Source organism: Pristis pectinata, chromosome 35 (genome assembly GCF_009764475.1).
Source record: "Pristis pectinata isolate sPriPec2 chromosome 35, sPriPec2.1.pri, whole genome shotgun sequence".
NCBI lineage: Eukaryota > Metazoa > Chordata > Chondrichthyes > Rhinopristiformes > Pristidae > Pristis > Pristis pectinata.
This window is the reverse complement of record NC_067439.1, coordinates 4376460-4401987: the sequence shown is the minus strand read 5'-3', so window position 1 is coordinate 4401987 and position 25528 is coordinate 4376460. Positions and strand designations below refer to the sequence as shown.

At 42.2% G+C, this 25528-nt stretch overlaps 1 protein-coding gene across 1 annotated transcript; it reads left to right on the top strand.

The window, feature by feature from the left end:
• Nucleotides 1–560: 560 nt before the first annotated feature.
• Nucleotides 561–25139, top strand: LOC127586320 (alpha-soluble NSF attachment protein-like). Its single transcript, XM_052044162.1, is given in 11 exon segments — nucleotides 561–698; nucleotides 11460–11539; nucleotides 13219–13335; nucleotides 15593–15639; nucleotides 17199–17276; nucleotides 19120–19146; nucleotides 19148–19176; nucleotides 19462–19546; nucleotides 21162–21266; nucleotides 22465–22584; nucleotides 24046–25139. Coding segments are annotated over 11 exon segments (888 nt in total). The 5' UTR covers nucleotides 561–600; the 3' UTR covers nucleotides 24148–25139.
• Nucleotides 25140–25528: the final 389 nt, after the last annotated feature.

Sequence of the window (25528 nt, the reverse complement as noted above, 5' to 3'; positions counted from 1 at the left end):
ACCAAAGACTCTTGCAAATTTCTATAAATGTACTGTAGAGAGCATTCTGACTGGTTGCATCACCGCCTGGCATGGAGGTTCCAGTGCACAGGATCGCAAGAGGCTGCAGAGGGTTGTAGACTCAGCCAGCTCCATCATGGGCACAACCCTCCCCACCATCGAGGACATCTTCAAGAGGCAGTGCCTTGAGAAGGCGGCATCCGTCACTAAGGACCCTCACCATCCGGGACGTGGCCTCTTCTCGTTACTACCAATGGGGAGCCTGAAGACTCACACTCAACCATTTAAGAACAGCTTCTTCCCCTCTGCTTTCTGAACAGTCCATGAACCTATGAATGCTACTTTTTTGTCCCTTTATTTTGCACTATTTATTTATTTTGTAATTTTTAGTAATTTTATGTCTTTGAACTGTACTGCTGCTGCAAGGGAACAAACTTCACAACATATCAGCCATTGGTAATAAACCTGATTCTGAAATGATAGTTATACTTGATTGACAGGACACCGGCTACCGTGTCACGTGTCAGACAGTGTGGCTTCAAAGGGGGCGGAGCTCGGCGCAGGAAGTGACGCAGAGCAGGGGGGTGAGTGGGGTTAGACATGGACAACTCAGCCAAGGAGCGGGAGGCTGTTAGCCTGGTGGCTGAGGCAGAGAAGAAGGTCCGCTCGGCGCGCTCCTTCATGGCCACCTTGTTCGGGTGAGAGGCTTCGGCGGCGCCAGGAGCGGGGGGAGGGAGGTCCCGAGTGTTGGTACTGGGCGCCGGGGTGGGCCACAGCTCATGAACCCAGGCCTCTGTGGATGGGACGGGGGTGGGGGTAGGGGGACGGGGGTTACACTGGTGACGGGGGTGGGGGTAGGGGGACGGGGGTTACACTGGTGACGGGGGTGGGAGTCTGTCATCGTCTGCTTCCTAACGGGGGCAGGCAGGGGAGGAGGAAGGGTTGTTGACATCTGACTGATGCCCTGGCGAGGGAGGGGGGGAGGCGTCTGAAGGGTTGTTGGCGTCTGCCTGATGCCCTGGCGAGGGAGGGGGGGAGGCGTCTGAAGGGTTGTTGACATCTGACTGATGCCCTGGCGAGGGAGGGGGGGAGGCGTCTGAAGGGTTGTTGGCGTCTGCCTGATGCCCTGGCGAGGGAGGCGGGGAGGCGTCTGAAGGGTTGTTGGCGTCTGCCTGATGCCCTGGCGAGGGAGGGGGGGGAGGCGTCTGAAGGGTTGTTGGCGTCTGCCTGATGCCCTGGCGAGGGAGGCGGGGAGGCGTCTGAAGGGTTATTGGCGTCTGCCTGATGCCCTGGCGAGGGAGGCGGGGAGGCGTCTGAAGGGTTGTTGGCGTCTGCCTGATGCCCTGGCGAGGGAGGCGGGGAGGCGTCTGAAGGGTTGTTGGCGTCTGCCTGATGCCCTGGCGAGGGAGGGGGGGAGGCGTCTGAAGGGTTGTTGGCGTCTGCCTGATGCCCTGGCGAGGGAGGGGGGGAGGCGTCTGAAGGGTTGTTGGCGTCTGCCTGATGCCCTGGCGAGGGAGGGGGGGAGGCGTCTGAAGGGGTGTTGGCGTCTGCCTGATGCCCTGGCGAGGGAGGGGGGGAGGCGTCTGAAGGGTTGTTGACGTCTGCCTGATACCCTGGCAAGAAGAGTGGAAGGGATGCATGAAGGATTGTTGTTGGAAACACGAGACTGTAGATGCTGGTATCTGGAGTGAAAAGCAAGCTGCTTGAGGAACTAAATGGGTCAGGCAGCACCTGTGGAGGGAAATAATTGACATTTTGGGTTGAGAACCTTCATCTAGACTGAGAGAATGGAGGGGAGAAAGTCAGTATAAAGAGGTGAGGGGGGGTGGAGCAAGAGCTGGCAAGTGATGGGTGGATCCAGGCGAGAAGTATTGTTGACACCTGGTTAATACACTGTGACGGGTGGGGAGTTGGTTGTGATTGTATGAAGGGTTGTTAATGTCTAGTTAGTAGACTGGGAAGAGGTTTGACGAAAGATTGATGTCTTTTTTAATAAACCTAGTTGGGGTAAACTGATAATTGGCTTCTCTGATACTGAAGCATGTCCACAGACATCTGCCTTTGGAGCAACACCATCAAGACATACTTCTAAGTCTTTGACAGAAATGTTAATGATGCACAGTCTTGGTGCTGATCACATCTTTTTGGTTAAAATGTCTGCCTTGGGCTATTCCAGCGTTGTTGTTGTTCTCAAAAAGGGCCTAATGCAATAAAAATGTCTGTTGTGCAAGAAAGTTTTGAATTATTGCGTGTTTTATTTTTAACATGCTATTTTTGATTACAGTTATGTGTTTTTAAATTGAACACAAGTAGTGTCCTGTTATGATTAAATGGGCCCTGGTAAGACTGTGCCTGGAACAATGTGTACAGATCTGGTTCTCCAAACTAAGGGAGGATGTACTTGAAATAGAGCACAAGCCTTCACTGCACCTGCACTTATAATTAATCGATTCCTGGGTTGATGGAATTGTTTAATTAAGCAGTCTACAGCTATCCTCTGAATTTGGAAGAATGAGAGATCTCATTGCAGTTATGATGCATCTCCTGACTGCTGTGTCTAGAACCAATTAAAAAGGGGTTGACCTGAGGTGAGAGGACAGGTGAGTCTCTAGTATTGTCAATTCAGGATGGCTGTGAAAGCTTAGTTGCTGTATACAAGGCAGGTTGGATTTTGGTGAATTGAAAGTTAATATAAGAAAATGGTGCCGAGGTAAAAGATCAGTCACGTCACTATGTTGTGGTGTAGGCATGAAGGGATTAATAGCCTGCTTTTATTTGTTAGTACTTAAAACTTGTAAGCAGATTGTTGTAACATATGATTTGGAAATCCTTTGTTTTTCAGTGAAGAACCACTAATTACGTAAGTAATGTAAATTACGTAAGTAGTGTAAATGTAGAAGCTGAAACTCCTTGCACACTTTAATTACACTTCATATTATGAAATTAAACACATGCTTCCAGTGGTCTCTGTATCTGATTTACTGAATTGTTACTATACAGTATGATACCATTTGGCTGTCAAATCCATCACAGCTTCCTGTAGGGTATACCTATCAGTCCATTTCCTCTGCGCCTTCTCCATAATCCTGTAAGTTTCTGTCCCCCTTGTGCCAATCCAATTCCTTTTTTGAAAACTTTTTCTCTTGCCACCACACTTGCAGTGAGTTCCAGATTGCAACCCATCCATGTGCTTATATTTTTAAAAAATTTTCTCTCATTCCCCCCTTTCTTCTACCCATCACTTTGAATTTATTCCTTGGTTCTTGAATCATTCACTACTGGGAAGAGCATTGGCACTGTTGGTGACATGACTGTACTGTTAAGACACTTAAGATATTTTCAGTAATATCCAAACCTATAAAGAGCTCATGCAGCTCTCAGGTCTCCCCTCAATCGCCTTTGCTCCTAGGAGAACAACCCCAGCTTTTCCATTTGCACCTTTCATCATCCTTGGAACCATTCCAGTAAATCTTTTGTGCACCTTATCAAGGACCCTTGCAAACATCCTAAAGTGTGGTGACCAGAATTGATACCAGTGCATCTCATTCCTTTAAGTTCTAATCTTTGTTAAAACACTGGATGGGGTATACAAAAGTTTACATACACTTCCTGCTCTTCTTTTCAATGTCTTTATGAAGCCATTTTACTAACTAGTTGTTACTTTCAAAAATTAATGCACATCTGTTCCTGTGCACCTTTCGAACTCAGTGTATATCATCTCCTTATTCCTTTTGTCAGTGTATTACCTCACACTTCTGCATTAAATTTCACCTTGTATACAGTCTGAATCCCCTTGCAGTCGACTACGATCTGCCTTTTTATCACATTGAAGTTTGGTGTTATCTACAAACTTTAGAATTTTACCCTGCATACCCTTCTCCAAACCATTAATGTATAATCAAGCAAAGCAGTGAAACTAGCACTGACACCTGTATACCATTTCTAGCCAGATGTTGTGATCAATTGTTTGTGGATTTACCCTTGTGGCAAGTGGCATTGTATACTATTGCTTTCTCATGATATTTTGGATGGTGGGAATCCCTGACATAGTTCACTGGAAAGCCACACTGGTCCACCTCGCAGCTCCTATCCTGACTTTTGGTGCTGTCTATGTAGAGCTTGCATGGTCTCCCTGCATCACATGGGTTTCCCATGTGCTCTGAATTCGTGTGGTTGGTAGGTTAATTGGCCACTAAACTGCCCCTAGTGTGTAGGCTTAGTGTAAAATGGTTGTTTGACGTTCAGCGTGGACTCTTGTGGGCTGAAGAGTCTATTTCAGTGCTGTATGATTCTATGAACCACGAAATTATAGCTAGAAAAATACCAGTGCACCTCATTCCTTTAAGCTCTCATCTTCATTCTGTTAAGAGAGATCAGAAATTTTTAGTTTTAAAAGTTACCTTGAAGGCATTGAAATAATCATATTGGTGCCAATGCCATTATCCACCCCAAACTGAGTTTTCTCCTGCAAATATACTGATTAACATATTGCACCATTTCAGCAGGCCAATCCTGAGCTGGACATTTATTTTCTATTTAAGTTTGCGATGACCGCATAAAGATGAAGTAACTATGTACTTCTGACTATATCAACCAATCAATTTTGAAGCAATGTATTAGAATACCAATGTCTGTCTGTTGGAGATGCTTCTCCTGCAGTAATTAAACAGTTGTGTACCATGAATATTTAGTTGAGGTCACTAGCTTGAAACATTTCAAAATCCTCCTGTCCAAGTTGTTTTTGAGGCCTTGTAAGTAGCTCAGAAAGCAATAATTGCTATTTCTATTTATTTTTGCCTGAGTAATTCTCTGAAATGCCTCAGATGTTTTTCTCTAAAGTTCTTGAGTAATCACTAAGAATTAATACATTTCATCCTGAAAGTGAGCATTTAAAACATAATTAAGTATACGATATTGCATAACAGTTGCTCCTCTTGTCTTTTCCAGTTAGTTGGAAGATAACACCCCTGGTAAATCTTTAACTGATCATTCAGAACAAGAATATATTATAAACTTCGAGACATTGCTGGAGATTTCAATAGGATTTGTATCTGATTGTATTTTGGACAATGCAGACAAACCATACTGTATATGTGAAGCAAGAAACAAGCTGCTGGAGGAATCCGGCAGGTCGAGCAGCATCTGCGGCAGGGAGGTACAAGGAATTGTTGACGTTTTGGTCAAAACCCTGCTTCAGGACTCATTGATTCAGTTGTTCAGAGTCTCCCACTGAGTTCCTCCAGCAGATTGTTTGTTGTTCCAGATTCTAGCATCTGCAGTTTCTTGTGTAACCAGGGATGTGAATCTTTTGGTTGCAATTTCAATACAGGATCAATTGCCTCTTGAAGTGCAAATGTTTTATAGTTCCATCTTTGAGCAGCTGGTACGTTGTGCTCCATCTGTTGAACTGCCTACTGTCCAGTTTTAGGGAAGAAATCTGTTCTGTAATTCTAAACCAGCTTTATCCATAGTGCTTCCATATAACTTTGATTTAAATGTTACTTTTTGGGTTTGTTAACCCACTGTTTGAACTTGATTTCAAATGTTATATGGCAGAAGCTAATCTTGTAACCACGTATATGGCTACAGAGTTGTACTTTATCTGCTACTACCAGAGCAAGGAGTATCTGATATACAAGGTGCAGTAAGTAACTCATTCCCTGGTTGCACTTTAACACTAGTTGCATTTTAAGGCACTGAGAGGAGTTGGGTTTTAAAGTCCAGTTTGTCCAGTGCCCAAAATCCTTGAGGTTGCTACACCAGTCTGTTTGCAAATGATGTCATGCTGAATGAATGGGAATAATGTGTTGCCATAAGTAGTCCAGGACCATTGTGTAAAGTTTAACCAGCTTGTGGGTAGTCAGTAGCAACACTCAATAAATCAAGTTATTATAAACATTCTCCCTTGTGACTGTCAATTAATGAAAGATCCTTCCTACTACCATTCAAGGGTCTTGACTTTCTCCACCGCCCCCCCCCACCCCCCAAACATTCCTGCCCTTTCCTTTCCCATCATTATTATAACTTCTCTCAGATTCTGCTGCAATAATTTCTACATTGAAAGGCATTCTGGATGTCTGTTGTATGTCTATCTTCCAGTGAAATTTGAAAGATATTTTCCACCCCCCCCCCCCCCCAAAATAGACCACTAAAGCACTTTTGAAAATGTCCTCCTGACTGTGAAGATAATTAAGAAGGCCAGATGTGGGGATTCTTGTGGATAAATGGTCTAACTGTGGTGCTTAATTAAGAGATGGAGTCATCACATTTGATTAATATTTAAATAGCATATTTCTGTCATGCCACCTGTCAGCCATTCTAGGTTTGAAGTCCCTTGGCTTGGGCATATGTCTTGGCTATTGATGTAGCAAAAATGAAACCATTTGTACATGATCATAACTAAGGCAGAAAATGAGCTTAGTATCAAGAGAAGTATGTTAGTATAGATTGAAGTCTGGTTGTCACATGTAAGACAGTCAAAATGAATTATCTTTATCAGGCTGGAAGGATATGACCAGTGGAGTGCCCGAAGGGTTGCATCTTGACATGCAGTTATTTACTGCTTATATTAATGACCTTCAGAGGGTAAGGTATCCGAGTTTGCTGATGACACCCATCGGCGGGAGGGCATGTTGTGCTGAGGATGTTTGAATTCTGCAACAGGATATGGATAGCTTGAATGATTGGGTCAAAACTTGGCAAATGGAGTTTAATATGGAACAGTGTGAGATAATTTCTTTGGCAGGAGGAACCAAAAGGCAGTCTTTTATTCAAGTGGAGAGAGATTACAAATGAGTGCAGAGGGATCCAAGTACACGAATCTCAAAGTTGGCAGATGCAATACAGTTAAGAAGGTAAATGGCATATATTGCAAAGGGTGTGGAGTATTGTTACAATTGTACAGAGTATTGATGTGGCCACATCTAGTCTACTGTGCATTGGTCTCCTAATGGAGGCAGTCCAAAGAGAGATTCACTCAGTTAATTCTTCAGATGAGAGGCTTGAATGATTACGAGCAGCTAAAGAAGTTGATCTGTATTCTTTGGAGTTCAGAAGAATGGTGGGAGGGGTGCTCTTATTCAAGCATGTAGTTAGAAGGGTCTTTTAAAACTGAGATGTGGTGAGATTTTTTTCCTCAGGGTGACGAGTCTGTGGATTTCTCTATCCTGGAGGGTTGTAGAAGCCAAATCAATGGAAGTATTTAAAAATGAAGTAATTTTGTTTTAATTGAGGGCTGTGGGGAATGGTACAAAGAAGGTGAGGCCTGGTGCAGATCAGCTGTGATGCTGAATGGCAGGGCAGGCATGAGGGTCCAAGGCACCTGCTCCTGTTTCCTTGTGTGTCACCCCTTCTGTGTTCAGCTGTTTAACTAAAGTGCAATCCCCCTATCCAGATGTTTCTCATGAGTTTTGCAGGTGCGGTGGTGCTTAAGAACTGGAGCCATTCCATTTGATAAATGCATGAGCAACATATTTCTGTCATGTCAATGATCAGCCACTTTGAGCTATTTGGGTAGTCAGGGTTTGAAGCCCCTTGGCTCACTGCCAAGGCTATTGATTATAGTAAAACCATTTGTACATTATCACTAAGCCCTTGGGCAGTAAAGCACCTACTCATGGGCTTCTGTACTAAACTGTTGGTGAATCCTCCATTTACATTCCTGATGGCGAGTCTCAGCAACTGCTTTGGTCAGGAGCTCTAAAATTTCCTCAATCACTTCTTGTTTCTTTTCCTCAACTTGCTGCTTTAACCAGACTTTATGGCGTCATTTCTAATATATTACTTAATGTCATGAATTGTCACAGGGTAGAACATGGAACATAGAATATTACATCACAGTACAGGCCCTTCAGCCCACGATGTTGTGCCGACATTTTATTCTACTCTAATATCTATCTAACCCTTCTCTCCCACATCGCCCCCCATTTCTTTATCATTCAAGTGTCTATCTAAGAGTCTCTTAAATGTCCATAATGTATCTGCCCCCACAACCTCTGCCAGCAGTGCGTTCCACGCACCCACTACTCTGTGTAAAAAAAAAACTTACCTCTGACATCCCCCTTCCTCCAATCACCTTAAAATTATATCCCCTCGTATTCGGCATTTTGGCCCTGGGTAAAAGTCCCTGACTGTCCACTCGATCTATGCCTCTTATCTTGTACACCTCTGTCAAGTCACCTCTCATCCTCCATAGAGAGAAGACCTAGTTCACTCAACCTATCTTCATAAGACATGCTCTCCAATCCAGGCAGCATCCTGGTAAATCTCCTCTGTACCGTCTCTAAAGCTTCCACAACCTTCCTATAATGAGGTGATGTGGAAGCTTTCTCCTAAAGTAGTTGCGAACATTGCACTTCAGAATATTAACATCTGTCTGTTAAAACTGCCCTTTCCAGCACTGAGACATTTAATTCTTTTCTCCTTTTTCTTTTTCCTTTCCATGGAAAATACGACTGTATTTTCTTCAAGCACTTCACAATCCCAAGTAAAATGCCTTGGAGTGTTTTACTTTCAGTGTTCAATATTATAAATGGATGGCTTTGAGGCTGTGGATTCAAGCCCATTCCCAGAGACTTAGGCATCAGTCTGTGCTACAGTTTAGTGGATTGTTGTAGTGGCTGCATAGAATGAAAAGCAATGCCTTCAACTATATATTCAAATGAGGATGAAAAGCTTCATATCCTGATTTGAAGGGCCTTGTCATCCTCTACCAAACAGATTAATTTGCTGTTCCTTGTCTCTTAGTGGGAGCTTGCTTTCTATAGTCATTTATTATAAATTAAGACTGACTGTACTTTGGCCGTTAAATTCTTTGAGATGTCCCTTGATTGTAAAAGGCTCTTAATGCAATCTCTTCCATTTGTTCTTGTGTTAAATAAGAGAGCCTGCAAACTGCTTTTACTTCCTCATAGACTTGTCAAAAGATAGAAAGCTCAGGAACTGTTCCAAATCATGGAATGGTAACAACAGAAAGAAGCTGGGTGACTCTAGTTCTAGTTCTCTGCCCGAGCAATGTAGCATGCCCCTTTTGCTGGTTCTGCAATTTTTTGTACTGATTTAGTACCCTTTGAAAGTGAATTTGCCTTCCATCATTATCAGGTAACCCACACTTGCTTTTGAAAGGTTTTCCTTGGTCACCTTTTAATTCTGTAATCTTTGGTTGTCAATCATTCAACCGATTGGGGAAAAGCTGCTTTTTATCTACTGTCAAGGGACCTCATTATTTTAATACATCTGTCCTATCCCTCTCCACCTTCTCTGCAGTAAAGTAGGTAATCCCAGCTTCAGTTTTTTCCTTGTAATACATAACTCATGTAACCATGTAATTTGTGGTCCTAATAAATCTTTTCTGCATTCCCTAAAGGCCTTTACATCCTTGCAGATTTTTGACTAGAAATGGTTGCAATAGTCCAAGTTGCTGCTGAACCAGGGTTTATTGTGGTTCATTCCTGATCTTGCTAATTGAAATTGGTGGGGACTTGAAAGCAGCATGTTTCTTTAACAGTTTGCCCGATAGTTTCAGATCAATTGGTAACAGAGCAGCTTGAGTAGTTCCTTTCTGTTGAAACCACTTGTCAATGCAGATCAACATCAAGTGTTCCAGAGAATGATTTGTGACCACAATATGACAGTTCATCCTTCTTCCCTGTCACCACTCCACTCCGTGTTTTCTCGTAACATAGACCATTTTTGGCTTATTGAGTCTATGCCAAATCGTAGTAATCCCAATCCACCAATAACTGCTGTTGTAACTACTGTCTCCACATTCCAATCAACTTCGCACACTGGCTTCTACCACTCACCGACACGAGGAAAATCTTTTGAAAGTAAGTGGTGAGTATCCAGAATGAGTTACCTGTTAGTGATGGGAGTAGCCATTTAACCTACTAATCCATGGTTGGGATATGGGAGGAAGCCAATGCACCCAGGAGAAACCTGTGTGGTCATGGAGAACATGTAAACTCCACACAGACAGCACTGGAGGTCATGATTAAATGTGGGCCACTGGAAATCCAAAGCCAAGTTTATTGTCATATGCACTAGTACATGTGTGCACAGGTACAGTGAAAAACTTACTTGCAGCAGCATCACAGGCACAACGTTTACAAGACAAACATATTATTCTGCGGCTCACAGCTGTGTCAGTGTGCTGCCTACACCCACTTCAACTTCCTCAAACATGAACAAAGGTTTGAGAATGTATCACTCAGTTTATGGTGCAATGTCTCAAGGCAAGTGAAGAGTAACAAGTTCATATCAAGTTGTGGTAAACTCATTTGAAAAGTCAGCTGCTTTAAATGGTCAAGTACAGAGTGGCCCGATCTATTATGTGTGACGATGCTTGCCTGCTATTAATGGAGGCAATGTGAGAATGCTAGTTATTCTAATGGGAACGGTTCATGGTCTATGTCCATCTTGTGCTCTTCCAGCTATTGTGGTTTTAAAAAAAAACAATAAACCATCTTTTGCTATCTTGGTCTACATGCTGGAGCCCCTATCCTGGGTATGCCATCTGTAGGAAGTGGTTCACAATGATCATCACCACTGCACAAGTAAATGGAGAAAGGCAATAAATACTGCCCTGTAGATATCTAAAATGTTGTCATTCCTTTGTCTCTGAGGACCTTCTGATATCACATTGTAGGGTTAATGAAAGACGTGATTTTCTGGGCTGTTGGTCTTGGCCAGGCACATCAGCTTCTATAGTACTTTCCTGTTCTGCACATAAAACATGTTGTCTTTGGAGCTTTGTTTTAATTTGAAGCATTACAGCACTTCAGTAACTTGCTTTTGGCTATGTAGCCTCTTTCGTAACCTTGGTTCATCACAAAATATACTTTGCTAATAGTGTGGTCACTATTTTTAAAAAAAAAGGAACACAACAGTCTCTTGCACAACAGTCTGATTGTGGTCAGGTATTCTTCTTTGGAAGTTACAAAGGACTAACGAATTGCCATAATGTCAGAGATCTCGCTGACCCCTGGAATTAAGTGCTTTGATTTTCTTTTAACATCCATTAAAGTATAAACTTGCACTGTGATAAGGACTCCAAAGATTCTCGAAACCATAAACTCTGGTTTCCTGGAGACACCAGAGACTGTAGATGCTGGAATCTGGAGCAACAAACAATCTGCTGGAGGGACTCAGCGGGTTGAGCAGCATCTGCGGGGTGGGGGGGGGCACAGGGGGTGGGGTGTTTTATACCAGCTATCTCCCCTCTTCTCTCTTAGTCCTGATGCAGGGTTTTAATCCGATTGATTTGACAATTCCTTCCTCCTCCTTCCCCCCACTCAACCTGCTGAGTTCCTCCAGCAGATTATTTATAACTGATTTTTATTGTCAATGGCTGATCCAAACCATGTGATTAATTTACAGTTCTCAATCTTTGGTTTCTGAATGTTGGATCTAAAAACCTTTTTCCTCTTGCCCTGATTTTGATCTCCTTCCATCTTGTTTAGGGGGTCTTCTAAATTGGAAGAAGCATGTGAAATGTATGGCAGGGCTGCTAACATGTTCAAGATGGCTAAGAACTGGAGTGGTGAGTATAGGTACCAAATGTCACAATTGTCTGTGTGTTGACCCCTTTCATAACTATATTTGTTCAGTTATTTGTAACAATGAATAAATAGCACATTTACTTCATGAGCCAAGGACTTGTATGCTTCTGAAAACCAAATTTGATGCAAGTGTACATGCTGAAATCCATAACCCTATAGCTACCAGGAGCTCTGGAAGGTAGCTTGTGATATTGGAGAAACTGCATGTTGGTAATTAGGATCGCTAGAAATTCACAACAAGGAAACAGGACGTTTGGCCCACATCCATGCCAGCCAAAAAGCTATCAATGTTGCAGTTCTTGGTTAGGCACATCAGGTACTTTATAAATATTATGAAGGTTTCTGCCTCCACCATTTGGGATGCAAATTCTAGACCTCCATTTTCTGGGGAGGAAGAAAAATTCTAACTCTATTCCTTCTCTGTAATCATACATCTGTGCCCCTCCAGGTTATTGACCCTTCTGAGTGGAATTCTCTCAGTCCTAGCCTATTACATGCCTGAATTAAATATACATGTATCGGGCAATGTTTGGTATGAACATCACCCAAAGGGTGGTCTGTATATGGAATGAGCTGCCAGAGGAAGTGGGTGAGGCAGGTACAATAAAATTTAAATAGGTTTATTATTGTCACATACACTGAGGTACGGTGAAAAACTTTGTTTTGCACGCCGTCCACACGGATAATTTCATCACGTCAGTACATTGAGGTAGTACGAGGGGAAAACCATAGCGGAATGCAGAACAAAATGTTACAGTTACAGAGAAAGTGTAGTGCAGGCAGACAATAAGGTACAAAGCCATAACAAAGTAGATTGAGGTCAAGAGTCTATCTTATTGTACTAGGGAACTATTCAATAGTCTTACAACAGCAGGATAGAAGCTGTCCTTGAGCCTGGTGGTATGTGCTTTCAGGCTTTTGTATTTTCTGCCTGATGGGAGAGGGGAGAAGAGAGAGTGTCTAGGGTGGCTTGGGTCTTTGATGCATTTAAAAGACACTTGGGCAGGTTCATGGATAGGAAAGATTTAAAGGGACATGGGCAAAAGGGTCTAGCTTCAATTGGTGGCATGGACAAGTTGGGCTGAAGGGCCTATTTCTGTGTCTTTCTCAATGTACAGTGCCTGTGTAGGTTGTCATTTGAATTTGGCATGATTCCATAACCCAAAAGAGCAATTAACTGAACAAAAAAACAGAATGCTGGAAGAACTCTGGACTGATGTCAGTCTTGACCTGAAATGTTGACTTACCTTTTGCCTCCACAGATGCTACTTTTTTTTTGTCGTAGGTTCCAGCATCTGCGGACTTTTGTCTGCAGGGCAGTTTAAGTAACCTGCTGCTTGTCTTCTATGCAGTAACAAGACAGCTTCCAACATAGCTCAGATTATGACAGCATTAGCAAAACACTTGCTCGAGTGCCTCTGCATTTGAATGCTACTGACTCCTCTCTGCAGGCTGACTTGGATCTATGGGGAAGGCAGATAGTGTGAAACCCAGTTGACAACCACATTAATCTGAAGCTGAGTTAGAAGCCTTTGAAAAATAGTCTGGTTAACACGGCCAGACTCATTTTGAATCTGTCTAGTGTGTGTGGACTGCATTGGCAATTATTCTCATGAGCATCATATGCAGCTGATACCCACTCATAATATTTTCTCTTTAGCCGCAGGCAATGCCTTCTGTGAGGCGGCTAAGCTCCACCTACACTTGCAGAGCAAACATGATGCAGCAACAAACTTTGTGGATGCTGGAAATGCCTTTAAGAAAGCTGATCCTCAAGGTAACTGTTTTAACTTGCAAATATTTGTAAAGAATGCAGAATAAGTTTTAAAAGTTCAAAATGTTTAAAATTGGCATTTTGGCTCTTGGGTACCTTTCAATAGTGGTTTTACAATGCATCAACGTGGAATCAATACCATTTGTATACTTGCTTTATGTAATGCAGATGTTATTATTTCAGCAATTTTAAAAGTCCCTTAATGAGGATGAATATTTTTGCAGACCGGTTGATTCCCTCACTTAATCAGTTAAAGCTGGCTTCTGTTTATTATATAGAAGTCAACCAACTGACCTGTCTAATCTACTGGAATGTAGATGCAATCCGAGTGAAAGAACATCAATATCATCTGTCTGTATGCTGGTGCAAATCTCCATACTGATTGAAATTCTGGTTGGCTGAAGTAGCAGCTGAGCTTGACAGTTGTGTAAATGGAATTGTGGTTCAACTTGGTTTCCCTTTTAAAATGCTCCACACTAAATTTTAGCCTCTCAATTGGAATAATATAAATTTGGATATCAATGTGGAAAAGTTGGTGGGTGCTCGTAGACTTGATAAAAGATGAAGTGAGCAGTAGGAAGGAATTGTCTTCACTTGGGAGGACAGGAGGTATCTCCAGTAAAGGTGGAGGTAAAAGTCAACAAGGAATAAAAATACTCCTGGTTATTACAATTAACCAGGAAGTAAGAGCTGGTGGCAAAGGTAATCCACTACTCGTGGGTCTTCAATTATCAACAATGTTTCAGAATTGGGAGTTTTGGAAGCAGCACTGAATGATCCAATATTGAATCAGCTGGCTCATGAGGGCAAATAGTTGTTTAAATTCTTCCCATGTAGAAATGAGAATGACAAAAAATAAATCTTGGATAATGAATCTCAAAGTGGCAGGAGAAATCCATTACTATGAGTAAATGGCTGAATTTAAATAGGCTTGTCTCTGACTTAACAGCAGAAGACCAGAAGGTCTGTATCCCAGGTTCTAAAATGAAGGCTGCACAGATAGTGCTTGTGTTAGTTAAGATCTTCCAAAATCCCCAAGATTCCTGAGTAGTCCCAGCAGAGTAGAAAGTAGCAATGTAACGATACAGCTGATGTCTTGCGTTACAATGGAACGGGGTTAATTAGTGACCTCGTGATAAGGTACCTCTAGGAATAGTGATTATTTTGTATGGTCGAAGGGGTGGAATTTAGTTGGAACCCAAGTCTTGAACTTCTGTGAAGTAAATTGTAGATTGAGGGTGAATTTGCTGAAGTAGATTAAAATATATTCGGCAGGTAAATGTGTAAACGTAAATGGATTGTGTATTCATTAAGAACTATTTTAAATAGTGAGAAAAGTGATCTATGTATGGTATTAGATTAGACTGAAGAAAAATTAGTTGACTGAGGGATTAGTAACATTAGTAAACCAGATGTGCAATGTGTAACAGAAATGGTGTGGATCCAAGGGTCTTGTAAAAGTGGTGAACTTGTCATTAAAGAATACAGGAGAAATTAAGGAGAACAGAAAAGCCTGCATCCCAGGATTTTAAGAAATTACAAAAGATAGTCAGAGTAAAAGTGACTTCCAAAATGCTGAAATAGTCTCATCAGATTAAAAGGCAGCACTGTAAGTGCAGTAAATTGCAGATGTGAATTCTGTGAGGAAGAATGTGGCATAATGTCACTGTACTTGATTGGTGTTATCATTGACTTGAGCAGTGCTAGCTCCAGTAAATCTTTTGGTCTCCGGGCTATGCACCAGAGGCATATCCTGGGGAAGCTTCAACATGTTGCAAAGTTGAGTAATGATCTCCTTAAATGGTTAGACATTTCTGATTACAATGGTCAATGTTAGTGGTGGTGGGTTGCAGGGAGGATGGTGGGATGTTATTATATTGCCCACAATTTGTGTCGGGTAGCAGAGTGATGTATCTAGTAGTACTGCTGCCTCACAGCCTCGGTGACACAGGTAGAATTCTTTATGTAGTTTGCCTGTTCTCTCTGTGACTGCGTGGGTTTACCCTGGGAAATTGGGTTTCCTCCCACGATTTTAAAAACCTGCTGGTTGGTGGGTTAATTGGCTGCTACAATTTGGCCTAGTGTGTAGGCGAGGGGTAGAATCTCGGAGTTGATGGGAATGTGGGGAGAACAAAATTCAAACTTTAAAAGATCAGGCAGAAATGGGTGTATTTTCTGTTTTTTAGTAGCCTAAAAGTTTTTTTTCACTAATTTAAAATTTTTTTTCACTAATTTAAAATTTTTTTTCCCTCCTTTTCAGAGGCCATTAATTGTTTGAACAGGGCTATAGAGATTTACACAGATATGGTAAGATACTGCCTAAGGAATTGTTGTGGGATAAACATCAACTGCATTGCTTGCATGTTTGGACATGCTTTCATTATCTAAGTGGTTTGCAATCATAAAGTCCACATCCCAAGTTCTGACTGATTTTTGTCAATCTCCCACTTTTAATCTTCTGTTTAACTTTCACAGGATAAACGCTAAATTCTTTGGGACTCAGCAGGGTGGATGCAGGAAGGATACTTCTCCTGGTTTAGAACCAGAGGTCACAGTCTTAGATAAGGAGTAGGACGTTTAGGACTGAGGTGGGGAGAAATTTCTTCAGAATTCTGTACCCGAGAGGACCATTGGTCATTGAGTTCATTCAAAACAGAAAACAAAAATCTTGGATATAAAGGACATCGAGGGATATGGGGGTAGTGCAGGGAAATAAAGCTGAGGTAGAAGATTAGCCATGATTTTGATAATTGGCAGGGCAGGCTTGATGAACCAGATGTTTTGCTCCTAATTATCTCCTCTTTATAGAACAATAGAACACTACAGCACAGAAAACAGGCCATTCAGCCCTTCTAGTCTGTGCTGAAACTTTAATCTGCAAGTCCCATTTACCTGCACCCAGTCCATAATCCTCCAGACCTCCCCCATCCATGTATCTATCCAGTTTATTATTAAAATTTAAGAGTGAGCCTGCATTTACATCAGATGGCAGCCCGTTCCACACTCCCACCACCTGACTGAAGAAGTTCTGCCTGAACCTTCCCCCTTTCACCCTAAAGCCATGTCCTCTTGTACTTATCTCTCCCAATCTTGGTGGAAAGAGCCTACTCGCATTAACTCTGTCTATACCCCTCATAATTTTGTAAACCTCTATCAAATCTCCCCTCATTCTTCTACGCTCCAAAGAATAAAGTCCTAACCTGTTCAATCTTTCCCTGTAACTCAACTCCTGAAGACCCGGCAACATTCTAGTAAATCTTCTCTACACTCTTTCAATCTTACTGATATCCTTCCTATAGTTAGATGACCAGAACTGCACACTATTCTCCAAATTTGGCCTCACCAATGTCTTATACAACCTCACCTGTGATCAAACTTGGCTACCTTGTCATTACAGGCGCTTCCAGATTTAAATGAAAATGTGAACTTGTAAACAATAGGCTGTCAAGTCCTAAGAGTCAATAAATTTTAGACTGATCTTCACTCCACTCTATTGTGTTGCTTTACTATCCAAAAAAGGCTTGAGTCTTTGACTTAAAAAATCAACAACCTGAGGAGTGGCAATCTGCTGTAATAGAGAACTTCTCTGCTTAAGAGTCCTTATCTTGAGATGCTGCCCCATAGTTGTGTTCTCCAGCAAAGGAAATGGCCTCCCAAGGCTACCTTGTCAAACTCTAATAATATTCTTTCAATGAGATCCACATGGTGGCTGTCATCTGGTCCATTGTGAATAGGTTGGCTTTTTGGAAAGGCAATTGCCCTCAATCCCACATTTTGGATATTTGTTCTTTTCTGGATGGAGTTTGTTGCATCTTGTCTTCTATTTTTTCCTACTAGTTTGTGATAAAGTTTGTGTTTGTGTTTAGGGCCGATTTACAATTGCAGCGAAACATCACATATCGATAGCAGAAATTTACGAGAGCGAGCTGGTGGACATCGAGAAAGTAGGTATCTGAGATGCAAGTGAGCTGGCTTCCTGCACGTTAAACTGAATTACCATGTAATTCTCAAATCTGTTCCTCCCAGGTGGTAACCGAGGTGTTTCCTTTCCCAAGGGGACAATGTGGGGTCTGGGGTTGATGTTCATTTGGCTGCTCCCTCCCTCCTGTATGCCTCTGGGTCTGTCTGTGATAGACGAGTCTGCCACATTCTCCTACTTGGAATCATTACCTTGCAGACAAAGTCAGGCTGTGTGTGACTAGTTTGTGGGATAGCTCCCCTCATTCAGACAGCAATTTCTGGATGTGGGTGAGGAGAACTTTGCAAGCTCAGCTGGGCTCAAAGTGACTCTACCCTGTCCAAGATTGATGCCTGGTGATTCATCTGGTCTTGATCATTTGTTTAGAAGGTAGCAGTAATGGTATAGCTGTGTGGCTGGCAGGTGTTAAGAGTCAATTTCATTGATGGGTCTACAGTTTCATATACACCAGACCAGATAAAGGTAGCAGACTTCCTCCCTGAAGGACACCAGATGGGTTTTTGCAGCAATCCAGTAGCTTGTGGTTGTCATTACTGAGTGTAATTATTTTTCCAGATTATTAACAGCTGCCTTGGTGCACTTTGAGCTCTAGTGTCTGGATTACTGGTTCAGCAATTTAACACTGTGCCCTGGTCTGGCTTGATGTGACTCCAGTCCTTTTAATCTGCTTGACTCTTATTGGCCTTTAGTCCTGGGGAAATTGAGGATGAATGGTAAACACCAGTGACCTCCACCTCCCTGTGAATCAATACATTGTGTTTGGTCCCTCATCTACAGTACCACTACTGTCCGGATGCCACAGTGTATGAAAAATCTTTGGATGCACTTAGTGCTGCTTATTTGCTGCATTTAATTCACTACGTAGTTTTCCACAGGTGCTGATCAAACAGCCTATATTTGTGCTTTCCTTAAATGTCTTAAGGAACTTCATTGATATGATTATAAAATGCTTCAAGAATTGATAGCTTAATGAAGTTTCTCCTTGAAGGGAGACAGATTTCTGTACCTTTGGCTGCTGATGGTGTAATTCTAGCAGTGATTCTATTACTAGAATCCGCAGGCCTGTAGTTTGATCAGAGGTGCCAATTTAAATCCAATTCTGACCGACACCTATGGATTTAAAGAAAAGATCCGTCTTGGTGACAATCAAACTATCTGATTATTGTAAAACACTATTTGATTCACTGTCTTTGTTCCCAGTTTGCCAATGAGGTTAACTCTCAACTGCCCTCTTAATTGTCTGAATAAAGATTTGGAGGTGTTCACTTAATATATTTATTGCCCAAATGCATTTTTAAAAAAAACAGGACAAGAGGTTTTTTATATATTCAAGGGGTGTTAGCTTCACAGGCTGAGCCAGCACTTAATTGCCCATCTCCAGCTGCATTGAAGGTTGTGTCCTGCTGACTTCTTGAATCACTGCAGTCCTTGAGGTGTGAGAATACCCACACTCGCAGGGAATTCCAGGATTTTGACCCAGTGACAGTGAAGGAACAGTAATACATTTCCAAGTCAGGATGGTGTGTGGCTTGGAGGGTTACTTCCAAGTGGTGGTGTTCCCCATGCTTTTGCTGCCCTTGTCCTTCTAGCTGGTGGAGGTTGTGGATTTGAAAGGTACTGTCTAAGGAGCCTTGGTGATGGGGCTGAGTTGAGTTTACAAAAATTGGAATTCAGTTTCAAAAATGTAGTCTTTTAATTTCATACTGTTCTAATTCTCCTGTGAAATGCAGTTTGTTACTGCAAAGATTCTCCTATGGCAATGTGTCAGTTCCCACCAAAAGCATTCATGGTGTGATTTTTATTTTTAGGCAATAGCACACTATGAACAGGCGGCAGGACTACTACAAGGGTGAAGAATCCAACAGGTTAGTAACACAATCACTATTTGCTTTATTGTAAATGGTTTGGAACCTATTTTCTGCACTTGTAGATCATCTGTAGTATTCCTCAATCTTTTGTGACTGCAGTTTGCCAAATAAAGCATTAGGGGCTGGTTACTTATTTCTCTTTTTTGCAATTTACTCAAATGCCAGGTATGTCTATTTAACTGACCCAAAGATCAAAGCAGGCTCGTGCTGTTCTTGTCTAGGTGCAGAACCTCTGTGGAATGCTCAATGTATTAAGCCTGTGGATTGTGTTTTACTCTGCAGTTCTGCGAATAAATGTTTGCTCAAAGTCGCCACATACGCTGCACAGCTGGAACAATATCCCAAAGCCATCGAAATATATGAACAGGTGAGTGTTTGGTTTCATCTGAGCAGTATGTCTCCCAGGTATTTAATCTTGGAAACTGGAACCAAGCAATTTTCAGTCTGGGCAGAGAACTGCTATGGTGATCTGGTGGGTAGGTGCTTTGATAACACACTAGGGATGCAAGCTAGATCCCATGTTAACTGGTATTGAGGCCGAGGTCAGACACTTGCATTGAGCATATTGTTCCAATTGGTTAAGTGATGGCTGCTTTGTGTCCAAATTCCATTGTTTTCATCTCACTGAATACCCCAAGGTGCATCTATCAGTCTTGGATTGGAAATTTTCAATCAAGCCCTTGGTCAGACTTCCAAACAAATATAATGTGCATCCTGAACTGCTTGGCTATAAATTTGGTCTGTCCTCATCTGAATTCCTTTTCTCCTTCCACCAGAGGTACCAGTTTTACTCTCCACCCAAGCCACACATAATCTCAAATCTCTCTTGATTCAAAGGAAGACCTTACTCTGGAATCAGTAATTTATCCCCTTTGTCCCAGTTGGTCTCAGAAAATGGAGCATGAATAATTACTTGCATTCCCACTCCTGATCACTCCTCTGACCCATGCTGCAATTCCTCCTGTGAATGATGAATAAGGATAAACCATCTAAATGCTTGCTGTCCACTCTCCAGCCAGCTTGATTGAGCTACCCAAGCATGGATGACATCTTTGAAATGCAAACTAATGAAAGGTTTAGGCAAAGTCGATAGTTGGGTGGGTGGTGGAGGAAAGAGAACCAAATGTCCTGAAGTTCAAGGTTTGTCAATGACCCCACCCTTTTGCTTTCCAAATTGCAGAGCTAACTTTTTGTATTCAGTCCCATAACCTGAGCACTCATCCCCAATTGGCTTTTGAGTGGCACACTTGGCCATTCTGATTGCTTACGGCTTGATCATATCGCCATGGTTTCAGAGGGGCCATAATGGGGGAGGTCAAATTTCCTTTTCTAAACGATATTGGTGAGCCAGATTTTTAAGACCAGTAGTTTCTGTCACCATGGTTGATACCAGCTATTCATTACAGATTCAATTACCTGTCATTAGTCCAGCCTGTTTTACCAGTCCAGTAATGTAGGTGCTATACTGCTGTGCCTCATAACTAGATAGTTTGAGTTAAGAACTGTTTTTGTCAAAGTAGAAGTTAATGTTCCATTGGTGTCCTTGCATTTCCACCCCCCACCACCCACCCAATTTGCAGCACTTTTGTTGCTTTTTGTTCTATAGCTGACTAGCCAATCCTTGGTACTTAATATTACATAAATATGTAATGCTTGGCTGAGGTCAATATGAAATAAGTGCTTTTTCTTTCTTTTAAAAAAAAATTGTGCATTCAGGTGGTGTCTAGCAGAAGTGGGTGTCATGGGCATTAACTTTTCCTGCCCCATTTCCTCTTCTGGCTGTAAAGTAGGCTAGAAGTTGATGTCTCTGGATTGTCAGTACTTTGTAATGTATTCTAACTTTCCCACTACTTTCTCCAGCTTGTTGCGGTCGTATGAAATTTGTCATATTACTGGTCTTTACCTCTTGTTCTCTCTGTTTGCAATTTGTGTGTACTTAGGGCTTAATTCTTTTAGTGAATTTGTGCTTTTGTGCACCACAGGTGGGCACGACTGCCATGGACAGCCCACTACTCAAGTACAGTGCGAAAGAATACTTCTTCAAAGCTGCTCTCTGCCATTTCTGTGTCGACATGTTAAATGCTAAGGTACATGAGTGCTGGAAAAGTTTGTCTGTTTGATTGCAGCATGGTGGTGCAGTTATTAGAACTGCTGTCTCTCAGCTCCGGTGACCCTCGGGTTCAATCTGACTTCTGGTGCTGTTTGTGGATGGCAGCATCCATCATTAAGGACCCTCGCCATCCGGAACATGCTTGCTTCTCATTACTACCATTAGGGAGGAGGTGCAGGAGCCTGAAGACTCTCGCTCAACGTTTTAGGAACAGCTTCTTCCCCTCTGCCATCAGATTTCTGAACGGTCAATGAACACTATCTTGTTCCTCTTTTGCACTTTGTTTATATTTTTGTAACTTGTAAGTTTTATGTCTTGCACTGCTGCAAAACAACAAATTTCACAACGTGTCAGTGATGAGAAACCTGATTCTGATTCTCTGCGACTGTGTGGGGTTTTCTCCCACATCCCAAAGACATCAGCCACTGTAAATTGCCCCTAGTGGGTATGTGAGTGGTAGGATCTGGGTAGAGTTGATGGGAATGTGAGGAAAATAAACTGAAGATTGGTGTAGATGAGTGCCTAATGGTCAGTGTGGACTCAGTGCTGTGTGATTCTACGACCAATATTTTTACTGAGTTATTTAGGACTGATTCATTATGAAGCAAGGTAGTGACTTGGTTTACTTCACCTAGTGGAACATCCATTCGCTTTTGTACCTTTTTTGAATCACTGTTCTAGATTCTGGGCTGATTCTAGACTGATGCAGCACTCGATGCTGATTTTTTTTTAACAGTAGCAAGTCCACAACACACTATACCTCTGGAGTTTGCATGAGATTTAACTAGAGATGCTAATCATAAGATGTGGGTGTTTCTGGCAAGGCCAGGATTTGTTGATGATTATTTTGAGCTGGTGGTAGTTAGTGTGAGGAAAATTGCAATCAATGCAATCTTTTTTTTTTCTCAAATTTATGAGCAGTCCTTCAACAAAAATCCCAAGCAGAAACCTGGTAGCAATGTTGACACCCACCAAAGAGTAGTCCATCACAGAATTTGGCCTATTCCCATTGAAAAGACCAAAGTTTTGATTGAGGAAGGTAGTGACTTGGTTTACTTCAACTAATGGAACGTTCATTCGCTTTTGTACCTTTTTTTTTAATCACTGTTCTAGATTCTGTCTTTTTAAAATCTCATAAGAATAGCTTTCATCCAGAAATGTTTCTCATTTTGCAGTTGGCGGTGACCAAGTATGAAGAAATGTTCCCTGCCTTCTCAGATTCCAGGGAGTGTAAACTAGTTAAGAAACTCCTGGATGCTTTTGAAGACCAGAATGTTGACGGCTATACTGACGCAGTAAGTGTCTGAGATAGCAATCAAACTAAATGTAATATTTCCATTGTACCAAGTGACTTGCACAAATAGTGAAAATGAGAAATACAGCAAGTACTAGAAATATTCAACAAGTCAGGCAGCATCTGTGGGGGAATGAAAACTGTGAGTGTTTGTGTTGGGTACTCCTCACCTGACTTGAAATGTTATCTCTGTAGAACGTTCCCAGAAATTTATTTTTGAAACCTCTGACAGCAGTGTCTGAAATGGGAATAAACTAGTTTGGTTAAAGTAGTTGGTGGAGATTCCTTCAGAAATGTACTAAGGAAGTTGGATCACTTACGCTTATCACAAAACATCTATCCACTCCACACCCACATGATTGGTTAGTGGGTGAAAGCACTGCTGCCTCCAGAGTGCTTCACAGAAGATGTGATCAGTATCGTGATAGGAAAAAGATGACAGCTAATTTTATAAGCACATGCTCCAGAAACAGCAGTGTTAGCAACCAGGTAATGTGGTGCAACTATTTGACAGAAGGCTGGGGATAACATGCCTGCACTCAAAACAATAGGTTTAATGTGGCAATGCAAGTAGATAGTGGTAGAGAAGGCACTAGGAGCATAGAGTATAAGGGTCAGGAAGTCATGTTGCAGTTGAATAAAACTTTGGTAAGGCTACACTTGGAGTATTGTGTGCCATTCTGGTTGCCCCATTACAGGAAAGATGTGGAGGCTTTGGAAAGGGTTCAGAAGTTTACCAGGATGCTGCCTGGATTAGAGGGTATTAGCTATAAAGAAAAGTTGGACAAACTTGGATTGTTTTCTCTGGATCATTTGTGGCTGAGGGGAGACCCAATAATGAATTATAAAATTATGAGAGGTATAGATAGGGTAGTTAGTCAGAATCTGTTTTCCCCAGGGTACAAATCTCACATATTAAAGGACATAGATTTAAGGTGTGTGTGGGGGGGGGGGGGGGGGGGGGGGGGGGGGGGGGGGGGGGGGGGGGGGGGGGGGGGGGGGGGGGGGGGGGGGGGGGGGGGGGGGGGGGGGGGGGGGGGGGGGGCGGGAAGGGTAGTTTTTTTCCTACAGGATAGTAGATGCTTGGAATGCACTGTCTGGTATGGGAGTGGAAGCAGACATGACAGAGGCATTTGAGAGACTTCTAGACAGGTACATAAATATGCAGGAAATGGAGGGATATGGATAATGTGCTGGCAGAAAGGATTAGTTTAATTTGGTATCATGGTCTGCACTGACATCATGGGCCAAAGGGCCTGTTCCTGTTCCCATTGGAAAATGTGCTGTCTCTGACACCATGCCACACATTGTCAGTCGTAAAATGATGTCTACCTGGGTTTGTGTGTTCAAGTCTCTGGTTGGGACTTGAATCTACATCCTTGCAGGCAACCTGTCTGAGTCGGTGCTCTGGTGGATATCGTGATGAGAAATTCTGTTTGAAACCAGCTATTTCTCCTTGCAGGTGAAGGAGTATGATTCCATCTCACGGTTGGACCAGTGGTTGACGACAATGTTGCTGCGAATCAAGAAGACCATTCAGGCAGAAGAGAATGACCTGCGTTAAAGGCAGAAATGTTCATGTATTAGTAACAACCTCTGATCAAAATTCAACTGGCTGTGGGGGAGGGAGGAGGGAGGGACGGAAACAGATGGTTTTTGATTTAAAAAGAAATCTGCAAATTGAAAAGTGAAGCATTCCAGAAATGGAAGTGTTTGAACATTTCTTGCATTTATTTAAGATAAATTTTCTGCTTGCAGATTGGACTGTAATGAGCTGTAATTTTTGAAGCAAATCTGTAAACCATAAATTAACCCCAACCACCCTTTCATTTCCTATATTCTTGCAAGAGTTCTATGTATAAATGCAATTTGCCCATTATATTTATGGCATTAACTTGATATTATAACTGTAGCTATTTAAATAATCCAGGGTATAGCATGAAGATTGGGAGAGATTGTCTTGTTTGCTCCACTCAGTTTGTCATCCTGCATTTCACTAGTTGGCCTGCTGTTAGCTGTCCAGCAGTTGCTGCTGAAAATACAAGACTTGATTAAGGGCCACATCAGCCTTGCTTATGGTGCCTACTGCAGATGAATAGCTGTCTGTTGCTGTCTTGGGTTTGCTTGCATTCCTCACTGGGATCAGTTAACCCCAGAAAGTAAGCTAATAGTTTCATTAGGAGGACGGGGGGGGGGGGGGGGGGGGGGGGGTGGTTTGGGGGCAGGGTGGGTGCAAGTAGGAAGAAGGGTTTTGGAATGTGTTATACTAATAGGTAGTGTTTTAACCTGAATTTTCCTGTTTGCTTCTTGGAGCATCACTTGTACACTTAAGTTATTTTGGGAAGGATTTACAGTAGCACTTATTATGGGAATGTGGACATGCACACCTTTGTCTAAACAGGCCAACTGAGAGTAATGGATACTGACTGCATGGTTAGTCATCTGAGAGGGAGGTTGTTCTTGTGTGTGGTTACAAGCTGAACTAGTTGCACCTATGTATAAATACATAAATATTATCATTTTTAGATCTGAATAAATAATGCAAGTTGTACCACCTTGTGTAGTTTTGGAGTGTTTCATTCTCTCTGTAGAAGTGAGCATCACTGCAAGACCAGTTATTGAAAATCAAAACTGCAGATCCTGGAAATTTGGCATGCAACCATTTTGTCAGCTGAGTTACAGTTCCAAATATCAAAGACCATCCTTTCCCACCCCAATCACAAACTGCCTTTAGTTCTTTCTAAAAGCAAATAAACTGCCTTTACATTTAGTTCTGACCCAGTGTCGGAACTATACATTAGACAGTGTGGTGTGAGGTGGACTCGTCATAATTTATTTACTTTTCCTTTTTACAAGAAATGGAGTTTAGATATTTCTTAGCATCCTTGCATCAACATCATTTCTCTTGAGCACCAGATCTTCAGAACAGCTTGTAAGCACCTGTG